At 35.4% G+C, this 12,437-nt stretch overlaps 1 protein-coding gene across 4 annotated transcripts in view; it reads right to left on the bottom strand.

Annotated features, from left to right (window-relative positions):
* WWP1 (WW domain containing E3 ubiquitin protein ligase 1) overlaps positions 1–12,437 on the bottom strand; it is a 58,225-nt gene that overhangs the window by 33,201 nt on the left and 12,587 nt on the right. For 3 of the 4 annotated variants that reach the window (XM_082283292.1, XM_082283295.1, XM_082283294.1), the window contains exon 2: positions 2,933–3,023. In XM_082283292.1, the coding sequence (XP_082139418.1) occupies positions 2,933–3,002 (70 nt within the window). In that variant the 5' untranslated portion in view covers positions 3,003–3,023. Of the gene's footprint in view, positions 1–2,932; positions 3,024–10,209; positions 11,036–12,437 lie in introns of those variants that run through there. The other variant, XM_082283293.1, reaches the window with a different exon arrangement.

The following is a 12,437-nucleotide window of genomic DNA, read 5'->3' as shown; positions in this document are numbered from 1 at the left end:
GAGGAAATCCAACAGCAGCCTAACTGCCAAGATTTTAAATTCTATTTCAGGCAGATGGTGTCTTGAAAAGACCACAGGAATGGACTCTCAGCTATACTTACCTGCTGGCTATGCCTTCTCTCTTGCTTCAGTGTGATCTTGCTCCCTCCACTTGCAAACTAAAACAAGGCTGAGTGTTTTCAGCCATTTGGAAATAATTCTTCCCTGTTCCTTTCCATAAAGTACCTTTATGGTACTTGCTAACTCAATGTTTAAGTTTGCTAAACTGAAAGGGAGAGATGTTTCTGGATTTCAGTATTCTGAGGCATATACATCAGTTATTTAAAAGTTAGTGGGATGCAAGCATCCAAGATTCTAAAGGTAGTAGCCATGGACTTCTACTTAGATTCAAACAAAAGGTGCAAAATTAACTCCCTCATACTTGGAAAGCCTAGTCTTAGTAATGTTTCATGGATCATAAAAGGGTACTACAGCCCAGAAAATGATGAAAGCTAGAATGTAGAAAACTAAAACTGTAATTCCACATGAGTCACATTTTTTCATCTGAAATCATGATACATTTTTATGCTTTGACGACCTCTACTTCTTCCACATTTTTCCTCCACAATTTGCTTTCCAAAGGAAAATACAAGATTTATTAAAACACAGGTATTTAGTAATGATATTCAAGCTTCCTTTTAATTTCCCCTCTTGTATCTCATTATGTTTTAAGTTAGTAAATTTTGAGTGCCCAAACATAAAAGGAGACCATTGTCATCTTTTGGTTAGGACATCTTCTAAAAAAAACTATGAGTAAGTAATAATACCAGCAACCCTTCCAAAACAAGATCTCACCAAAAATATTTGAACAGATACTGATGGCAAAGCACGCCTGCAACATGCTGCATCTGTCCAAACTCAAACAAGTCACCACTCCGTATGAATTCCTTGTCTGCAAAACGAGTCTATGAGACTTGCTGCCTTTATAAAAGTGCTTTTTAAGTGTAGTTCTTGAAATATAAGTCTAGCTTCTACAGCAGCATAAACAAAACTGTGCATAAATATGAAGTGTAGGTCAAGCAATACTGCAGTCCCACACTCCTCTGTGTCCCACTACTTTCCCTGTACTGGCACTGGCATACCTGTGATTTTGCAATAAAAACTGGTTAGAGAAATAAACCTTCAGAAAACTAATCCTAAGCTTTGTAAAGACCTCTTCCCATTTGAGCCCTGACCCAGATTTCTTGGAGTCAAAAGAAGTCCCAGTACCAGAATACAAGACTATTTACATAAGGAGCAGCTTAGCACAGGATACAAAATTACCACTTCTGTATACACAGATCTGAAGTTAGGGTAATTTGTGCACGTCAGTTTACAATTGTATATTTACATTCAGTCTAAAGGTGGCTCCAACTCTGCTGTCAGCTGTTGCCAGATTTGATGACTCATCACATTATTGAGTAATGTGCTCCTTACATAAGATTTATCAGTTTTAAGATTCATCTCTTATTTAATTTGGGGCACTCTTCAAAATTATATTTTTTTCTCAGATAACCTGGCCATCTTTGGATCATCCAACAAGACGCATCTTTCTTTGGATGCAGCCTTTATTAAGACATGGTGTCTTACTCATGTTTTTTCCAAATTTTTTTCAGGATAGCCTTAATATATTCTTGGCCATGCATTCATTTTTACTTCAGTGTTCCCAGATTTCTCAAAATCCCTGGAAAGTTCAAGTGAGTTATCAATGGTAAAATAATACTTGTACACATAAGTATTTACGATAGATGTATTTATGCACTGTATTTTGTATACATATATATGTATAAATACATACACTATGTGCTGGTAACATTTTCACTTTTAACTGCTGTAACACTGTCACAATTAGCTATCAAACTTGTTTACCTAGATGCATTTTGCTTATCTTAAGACTACAAGGAAGTCTCAGTTCTGCTCTGCCATCCCACAGAGAGACTAGCTAAGACTGACATCAATTGTCACATCTTTGACCAGTTCTTGTCCATCAGTAGCAAAATGCATAACCTACTTGGCCTGTTCAACATCTACCGAAAAAGCATCCCCAGCACAATCAGAAATTTCCAGGCCTGTTTGTAGCCTACTGTGTTTCCCTTCCATGGATACCAGGATGGCTGAATTCTGCCTCAAACTATGAGAACTAGCAGAGCAAAAGGAAAAAAATGTAGACAGAAGAGACAACATAGTAAATTTCAACTCGATAGAAGGAAAAACAATCACAGTGACGTGGTTTATCACAAGGAAAGCTGGTAGTCTACAGCCTTTGAGATACTGAAAATTCAACTGGACAATACCATGAGCAACCTCATCCAACTTCAAAGGTAGCCTTGCCTTCATCAGAAGAGTGAACAGGGAATCACCGAAGGTCCCTTCCAACCTAAATTATTCTATATGTCTGTTTAATCCAACCTGCGGCCCTAAGAATATTATACTCAACAAGTATTACCTGATATGTAGTGAAAGAACTTAATCTTTTGAAGGGCTAGCAAATTTTGTGATCCCCTCCAGTTCTCCACCTTCACTACAACATTGTACTAATTTTCTGCTTGGGGTTCACTACAACCACCAATCTTTTTCCTAGAATTTCAGTAATATGTGTTCCCTCTTCAGAACACATGTCATAACCATTTGTTCTCTAGCAAATTTTCTTTCAATTGTCTGTACTGTTGCACAGAATATCCTTTTTTTTTTTATTTTGAAGATATATTAAACCCTGTCATGCAACTCACCGTATAATCTCTAATTAGCTTCAAATCATCTACATGCATTATAGTCACATTATTAACTGTAACATTCATACCAGTAATTAAAATATTAACTACACTAGTTAAGTTTTACACTCACTTCCAGGATTGCTTTTGTACAATACACATGTTTTCCTGTAAAAATCACTATGATACAAATCACTACTTGCCTGTTACTTGCATCTGTAATCTTCCATTACGGTTGTTACTTGTATCAGATCTTGGTGAGGCTGTGGCCATGTCAGAGGTTTAGGCTTCAGCCTAAAAAAAGCAAACAGGTAGCTTATTAAAAAGTACTTATCTCTGCACGTTAGCAACAGCTATTACATAAAATGTTCAACTAATCAAGAAGTTACCATATATTATTTAGGTGAGGCAGAACATATTATTTCATAACAGCAGTTATAAAAAGCAATCACTTTGGAAATTTGTCCCATCTTACGCCTCTAAGGATGCCAAGACACTTCAGTTACATACATATTTATGTAGTTTAGAACAACTGTGTAAGGCAAGAATAGAAACTCAGCTGCGATGTATCAATAATTCTCTCTCTAGAAGACATACTCATGGTCTGATTTCAGATAAGCTGAGCACCAACAACTTCAAATGATCAAAACATGTGAAGTATTTACATGCTTGAAAATCATGCTGCCACCAGAACAATACACTCAAGCAGTAACAAAAGCGACTCAGACAAACATTTGCATTTTATCCCTAAATTTGCCACCAGCTTTCTGCCCCACTGTTGTCCACCCACAAATCACTTCCCTCATCTATTGAGGCCATACGCACTTTACAAGGACCACCCCACCTTACCACTCAGCAACTAAAACTGTGTGTGTCAGATCCCAGCTGGGGCATCCCAGCACTTAGACTTGCAGACAGCATCACTCCTGTCCTCCTGAATTACTACACTGGAAACACATCTAGAAGTAAAATATTCTGTTTCTATCAGACAACTACTTTTCATGAGGAAAGAATATATACCTGAATATATATATTCCCTCACCTCGATGAACTTCCACATGTTTCTGTGAACACAACTGGTTTCAATAACAACATGGGAAAAGCTGTCACCAAACGTTTTTGATCATGCACCTCTACAAGTAAAAAAATTTTGAGTGCATATCCCCAATATGTGTGTATTTATTTATAAATTATATATATGTACCACCCTACTAATACATTCTGTATATATTACAACATATAAAACCAGAAATTAAAAAGGATAAGATGAAGATGGAATAAACAGTATTTTTAAAGAATTTTTAATGATAAAAAGCTCTTTTGCTCTTACTATTTTTTTTTTGGTTTTTGTGAGAGTCATGTGACTGAATATGCTGCAGCATTTTTTAATATGTTGGCTTAACACTTTGTAATACAGTGATTTGAAGGTTTAGTTTTAAATTCAGTTTATTGGCTGTCATAGCTGGAAAACACAATTTACAAAGACATGTACATCCAAAATCAAAGTGCATCACTGGCTACACTTTCTAAATCATGACACTCATTTTGCCTCTCCATCCACTAATTACACAAAGTTTTTTCTTGAAATTTGGCCAGTAAATTTCCATCTTCCCTGATATCAATCACTTGTTATTAAAAGGTAATGCACGGTGTTGCATCTTCATACTTTTAACAAATTTTGAGATTCTGAAATTCTTAATTGGGAGGACTTTTAAGCAGATGGAAAAATTCTGCTTCCAAGTCTAATTGTACAAATATGGGAGGTTTTACAGATGACACACATCTTTTCTGGTAACAAAAATCACACAACGAAACATTTCAAAACATCCATTTTCAAAATGGTCTCTCCCTAGCATCAGTTTATTATCCTAATCAGTAGGATTCTTGCTTGGTAAAGTACCATCTTCACCTTCAAGGGAAGGTGTCTTACGTGTCTTAACTTTTTTGAAAATAACTGATAGTCAGCATACTGCTGACTGTTATCACCGAACAGGTCAGGAAATTCCTAACACTTGTCTTTTTGTGAGATAGAACATGTAATTAATGTTCAAGTTTTACAACTCTTCTAAGCACTTTGCTGTGATAACTAGCAAACCTCTGCACAGTACAAAAGATCTTCCTGGTCACACCCGGTGTCATTACAGATTATTTTAAATACTATTTAAAGGTTTTGTTTTCATACAATGAACCACAAGGATGACATCCTGCAGCACTTTGTGCACTTACAGCTCCAACTTCCTTGTTGCTTGCCTATGCACCAGGCAGTGAATGAATTCTGCATGTGGTGCTCACCTTGTAACCTTAGCCCAGAACCTTTTTTACTTTGGTCAATCAGCCACTCCATCTGTGGTTACTTTTGTACAGTTTTTTCCATTCAAAAAAACTGCTGTTATTAAAGAAGATACTGCTTAGAATTTATGGTTAAGAATGTCTCCGGTCTGATACATCTTTCCCTAGTGAATTTCATTATGGACACAGATCTAGCAATTACTGTAAGTCGAGCCACACCACAAACACCTATACCTTCATCCAACTGTCTGTACAGCAAGCCACTGTGTAATTTTGTCTAATATTTGTCTCTTCAGAACTTTGGCAATGTTTTCCAGACATCTTCTAACAGTATCTGCTGACAAAAGAATGTTTAGTCTGTCACCAAATTGTTTGCCATGTATTATTTCAGACATTTTTACTACTGCAGGAAGATGAAGTGCTTCCTCAACAGCATCTGTGTCTTCTGCTGAGAAATCTCAAAAGAGGCTTCTAATGATTTATCACTAAGTTCAGTGAAATCATGTAAAGTCTTGGATTGAGTATAGCATGACTTTAACATTGCAGAAAAAAACTGTAGATGTTTGCCTTCATGTTCAGGGTGCTTAGTTTTTAAATGCCTTGCTAACTGTGATGGCTTCATACTATCATTAGCTGATACCTCAAGAAACAATGTTCATCATTTCCAATAGTGGATGTATATCCGTATTTGAAATACCCTTCTTGATAAAGCAAATTGTTTTGGCTGACTTCTTGTCAGATCTAATTGCCAATGGTTTTATCTCATAATACATCCAACCAAGAACTCTTGCTAGGAGTAGAAGGAGCATCAGCTCTGCCATGTTCTTATTATCCACATTATTAATATTATCTTCAATCCATGGTCTCTTTGCAGGAATTTTTTTAAGCAACTTTCCCATTTTGTGAGGGTTTGTTTAGTAAAAACTAAATATTATAATCCACAAATCCTCCTAACCGGGCACAGGTAAACTGCATCCATTACAATACACTGGAAGTGAATCAGCAAATGAAGGCGACCCCATCATACAGCGGATCCGTCTTCAGGACACCTCACAAACCAAATGTGACACAGGACCATCCAACAAACAGACCTACAGAGGATGCCAGTGTCAATATGTATACTAAATAAAGCTTAATTCCTGTCTTATTTTTCAAGTAAAATATAAGTCCTAGATTTTCTTCCTACATTTCACTGGATGGTCTTCTACACCTAAGTTTGGAGGCCACTGATATGGAAAATGTCATAAAAGCAACACATTCAAACAACTCTGAGGCAAATAAATTCAAATTCTTCACAAGAAAACAAGATCTGCAATCTAGTTCTATGCACCCACTAAAAAACTAGTTTAGGCATACTTTTTTAACCGACAAATTATGATTGTTTCTGTCCTCTAACTGTTTAACCTGCATAGATCTAAAACACTAGGGGCGTTTTGGTTTTTATTTGGTGAGTTGGATGGGTTTTGTACTTTTTTTAACTTTACATCAAGGATGCACAAAGCAAAATAAATACAATAAATAAATAAATAAATAAATAGTGTCAGAATCCTCAGGTAGACAGTTCAATGTGTAACCTCCTCAGACTTCAGGTGTTGATTTATCTGCAAGCAATACCACCTACCCAAACCTGAGTTTCTGGCTCTGCTAGCTACTAAGCTGCTAACTGCATTTGGCAAACATGTTTGCCAATCTTCTGATAACAGGGAAGTGAGAATTCACTACACTTAGCTTTGCATCTTTCCTCTTGAAGGAAAAAATGACCATGATGCCTGGGAGAAATTGCAGTGTGAGGGAGATCTCAACAGCTGATGGAGACGAAACAAAGTTAGCTCGGGGCTGGCTGAGGGGCTGTATGTAACTACATGACTGCAACTCACAACAACAGTCCCCCGATATTCTGTTCTGCCCCTGTTGAATTAATATCCTTCTGTAATAGGAATCTATTTTATATTTTTGGCAATATGGTACACTTAGGCCCATTCACATAGCAATGATTACAGTTCCACGTTTTCAGTATGTCGTAAATGAAATACTGACATTCATGTCAAATACTATTTAGAAAAACAAAGTAAAATATATGGAAGTTCAAAAAAGAAAATTTAAACCATTACAAATAAACAGAGGTCTTTAACAATGATACATAAAGTTTTGTGTCATAGTTTATATTGAAAAGGGCTTTACTGAACAGATCAAATTAGTTGAACTGACTGATTCTGTTTTCATCGTGTTCCAAAGATTCTAACGCTGCAGCCCACCCATTCTTGCTTAACTGATTAGAAATCAAGAACTGTATTACGAATTAAGGAGAAAGGAAACATTAAATTTATTTAAAGCTTCAGTCATCAGTTATTTTCATCACTAACTATCCAAACTCAGCCACTGACATTTTTAAATTAGCAGGTTATTGCCTAATCAGCTCAGATGTAGGTTGGCTCTTCTGGGAGACAGCCTGCTGACATGACGATGTTTGTCATTTTCATTCAAGATCCAAAAAGCTACTCTAATGTTAATATTTTTAAAAAAACCATAATTTCAACTAAACATGTTGTCTGATCTGAAGGAATGCATGGGATGGCAATTAGACCAAGAGAAATGAAAATATTCATTAGGAGGACTGAGTAGTTTTCACACCCAGAGTAATGACAAAAGCAAAATACCTGTACTTTCTTGATCTAATTTGCAAAAAAGTCTCCATGAGAAACAGATGGTGAAGAAACGCTGAAAGATGAGGATTTTTTTAACTCAACAATTTTAAAAGTTATATTTCAAATAATGCAAGCCCTTACCACTAATGGACAAGGGAACACTAGGGGCACTAATTACTGTTTTCCTGCATCATGGACAAACTTTTTTTTCCTCATCCCAAAATCCCTTTTGTTTCTCAAAATAAACACCCAGTTTGGCTCCTGAATATATTGATTAAGGGTTAAAATCTTTGAGGTTGTCTTTACATAATCTTAAAAAGAGGATTACATACATCAATGTAAGAGTCACAATCCTTGAGTTATAATCTTCCTGAAAATCAGGGGATTAATTCTGACAGGGTCACAGTCACCACACATTCCCAAATACGAACTTGCTACACCTCTTTATTCAAGCTCTAGGTTAAACTTCATTGGTCTAGAGTATGTGAAGCGTTACTTTCAGAACTGTTTCATCAACACATACAAATACCACCCCCAGCCTCAAAATTCCTGGACAACAAAAATTCACAGAGAGACTCTGGAGAGTCCCATGAAGACCATAGTGATCACAACATTTTCGTCTAAACCATCCTCATCCTACGTAACTGTCACATCAACTGGAAGAGTACAATCTAGTTATTAACTCCTACAGCTGATATTTCAATACTACTTCAGTTGTATATATTATTTTGGGTAACTACACATTGATTAGGACAAAATAAGATCCAAGCAAAACCATGGAATGGACAACATAGTAGTGTATTAAAAAAATTAAAGGTTCATTTTCTAATTCATGTGAATAAACAGTTTCATGGAATTCAGTCTTGTTAACTATATTTATAAAATTTACACTTCTGTGAACAATGTTCTCTAAATCTCAAAATGCTATTAAAACATCAGAAATAAAAGGGAACTACAACAGTGAATACTTCATTTATTTATTTTTCAGTCATTAGTAGAACAATTACTTATTCATAGAATTTAAGCAGGTACATTTTAAATTGCATTACTCATCTGGTAATGAGTGCACCTGGTGCAGGTATTTCTTGTGAAGCTGAAACTTAAAAAGTATCACTGGAGCAGCAAACACACGTTTATAAATTTCCTGATGCTGTGAACCAGTAATTGAGGAGGTATTTCATGAAGAACCAAGGCACTCAAAAGCACAAGAGTACACCCACCAAGAGAGAAAACCATTTCCTAACTCATATGATACCACAAGACTCAAGTTAGGAATAAAACAAACAAAAAAAAGTACCAGAATAGTATGGTCTAATTACCCATTATATCATTTCATAACGTATGGAAAATCCCATCAAAGAAAACAGTTAATTTTTTTCTCGTTTTTTTTTCTTGTACTTTAGTTCATTAATGTAAAAAGGTCAATTAATACTAAAGGTTGGAGAGGTGAAGAGTGATTTCAGAAGGCTGTAGGGGTCAGAGTCCCTGTACTGTAGCTGTTCTGATATTCTGAGTGGGAATAACTCAACAATTTTAAAAGTTATATTTCAAATAATGCAAGCCCTTACCACTAATGGACAAGGGAACACTAGGGGCATTAATTACTGTTTTCCTGCATCATGGACAAACATGATGAGTGAGGTATGGGAAGGAAAGATTCTCGGAAAACTCTGCCCATGGTGGAGTATGCAGTACAGGGTGACAAAGCAACCCTGTGAGAGCATCTTTCAGGAAAAGACAGCTGTTCCACTATGTTGGGGAGCATAGGAAATCATCCACACTTCTAGTCCTGCCTCCAGGTCATCTTCTTCCACCAAAGAAACAAGGCTGGGGTGGGGGGGAGTTATGACACTGATGAAAATCAGCAAGTATAGGGTTGGAAGCAAGATTTTAATGTAAAAATAAGAAAAGAAAAAAAAAAAAGGAAAAAATGGCTTTTCTTACGTCAGATCCAAGTAAGTTTCTTAATCGATTTCCTTCTATTAAGACTTTCAAAATCCAGAATTTTTATTCAACACAATTCTGATTGGAAAGTCCATTTCACTATTTATCAACAATAAAAATGGTGATGATTTTGTCACAGCTAATTGAACATATGTCTAATTAACTGGGGCTTTTTGGAAAAACCCAAAACTGTATTCCTTCCAGAGAGAACCAGTAACTCTATTTTAAAAAATGAATGGTTTCTCCCTTTGCCATTGGGAAACTTTCAGCTCAATAATTCAAAATGCACAAACAGAAACCAGATCTGAAACAGAACTGGAGAAATATCTGTAGACTCAAAAATGCATTGGCCCTTCTTAAAATGAGCAGCATAGTAGAGTCGTTTTTACAATTCCTCTTGCCCGCTGCAAAAAACCAAAAACTAACAAAAACTAACAAAAAAAACCTTGGCATTCCCTAAATGGATAGCTATAATCATCAAAAGCTAAATTACAGTAATATTTACACATAGGGAAACAGAGAACTTAAAGGTTTATTTCTTTGAGTACTACAAACCCTACTACAAACCACTTGCCACTTTAAAAAGCAATGGAAAGACTTACCAGTAAGACATGACTTCCACAAACACCAGCACGGCCTTCTAAGAACCACTGAACTTTTTGCTTCATGTTGAAGACAAAACTAATTTGTCCTTCACAGAAATTTCATCTCTCCTCCTCCATTTCAGATGTCCTCTTCCTCTTTAAGATTTACTATTACAGGCCAAGTCGGAATGGCCAGAGTTTCATTCTCTTTTCTGGACAAATATATGGTAACCAGGAATATACAGTGAAGCCCAATACAAATTTTGGTTTAGGTGCAATGGACTAGGGATACAGAAAAGACATCATGTAAGCCAAGGTACAAGCTTTAACCGGCAATTAACTGGTGTATAGGGCAAGGGCGGGGGAAGAGAAAACAACCCTACTCCTGTGAATATTAGCTTCCAGTAAAAAGCTATATTCATGGACATCTTACATACTCAATGAAAATATTTTCTGGTTTGATTATTTTCAACAGAATGAAAGAATTTAAACTACTCATAAAGCTGGCAAAATGGTACCTTGACATGCTTCAGCCACTTAGAAAAACTCTGTCACATATGCACTCTGTTACAGTCACTCTTAAGGAACCAAATTGTTTGAACATAAGAACAAACTTTAAGAAAAGGAAAATATTGTCTAGCTATACTATTGTTTTAATTATTTCACATTACACATCTTTCAAGCTGGCAAGGACTTTAAAAAGGGTTATATATAGCTATAAATGAACATATTGTAACAGTTAAGCTGGCAATAAGTTCCACTCAAAATTACTAAAAGTTGCAAAAACATTGCAGAGATTTTTTTTTTTAATGTCAAATAAAAGCATTGACATTCTTTAGTTAATTGAAATTAAGTAAATTAATTCAACAAGAACTATGGAGTAATGAAGCACTATTAAGCAGCAGGTGGGGTTTTTTGTCTCTCTTACACATATACTGAAAGAAATGGTTCAGTGGCAAAGCCCAGTAAGTAGGGCTTCAATGTGTGACTCCTGCTAGACACATGCAAAAAAACCAAAGTCCAAGTTATACACACAGCTCTAACCTTTGATTTCTAATCTGGATGCCTTACACTGAAAGTCTTGAATTCTTTCAATTTAATTTAATAGGTCTGTTTATATGACACTGAAATGTGGGATTTTTTTTCACAGATTAAACCAAGTTCCATGTCTTCTGGTATTATGGCTTTTGCCTCAAACAGCCAATTCCCAAATACATTTTTTTATCTGTATGAATTCAAATACTTCCTGGCTTTTAAACCCCTTATTTTTTGTTGTTTTCACCTTTACTACTTTTAAATTTCAGTCCTACGAATATTTTTCTCTTTGTATTTTATACCTATATATTTTGAAATTTTTCTGGGAGATATTTTAATTATTCAACACACAACTACACATGAAAGCCATATGTTGCAAAATAAAAATATTTAAGAATGGAACAAAGTAGCATACATGCTTACCATCAGGTTATGTCTTAAAATTATGCATAAAACTAAAGAACCTGAAACATTACAAATCCTAACTTCTGGGATAGTATGCTCAACGAAGGAAAGACTATTAACTTTTAGAATTCCCGTGAAAACAATTTAAGTCCTATGCTCAAACTGAAGTCAAAAGATGGAACAAAATGTATTCAGAATCCTAAACCATACAGTAAGTTTACTAATTAGCCAGTAAATTTGTAAGATGCAGTGAGTAGTACTGAACAGTTTCCTCACCTAGGAAGTACCATTTGTAAAAGTATTATAAATAGTAGCTTAAGTCACTGTTTAATAGCTTAGAAAATATTAGAAATGGAAATCAGTTTTTCACTGATCATTTAAAATAATGCTAAGAGCACTGATTTTACTTCTCATCACACAATGGTAACACATGACGACAGTAATTCTAGGACAGGACTGCAGCAAAGACCATCATTTGCTGAGCAACAAATTATTTTCTGTGGTACTACTGTTAAACTTGAGTCAGACAAATACTGATAGACTGAAATGTAGGCCACTACCTCAAAAAAAAAAATCTAGGATAGTTTATAAAAATCCGAAGTTAACAACTTGAAACTATTTAACAGAATAGTTAGCTACTTATCAAGACTGTAAGATTCTTTCAGATCCTTTTAGAACTTACTTCTTACTAATAGTTTCTCCAATTCCTTAGGTATTGATGAGTTTAAAATACGTCTGTTAAAAAAAAATAACTATTCCATCAGGCACATAAATATTACCTATGCAAACAGATCTGGAAAACCTGA

This window comes from Coloeus monedula (assembly GCF_965178545.1).
Source record: "Coloeus monedula genome assembly, chromosome: 1".
In the NCBI taxonomy this organism is placed as follows: domain Eukaryota; kingdom Metazoa; phylum Chordata; class Aves; order Passeriformes; family Corvidae; genus Coloeus; species Coloeus monedula.
Note: the sequence above shows the minus strand (reverse complement) of the source record. Positions and strands in the feature narration are given on the sequence as shown.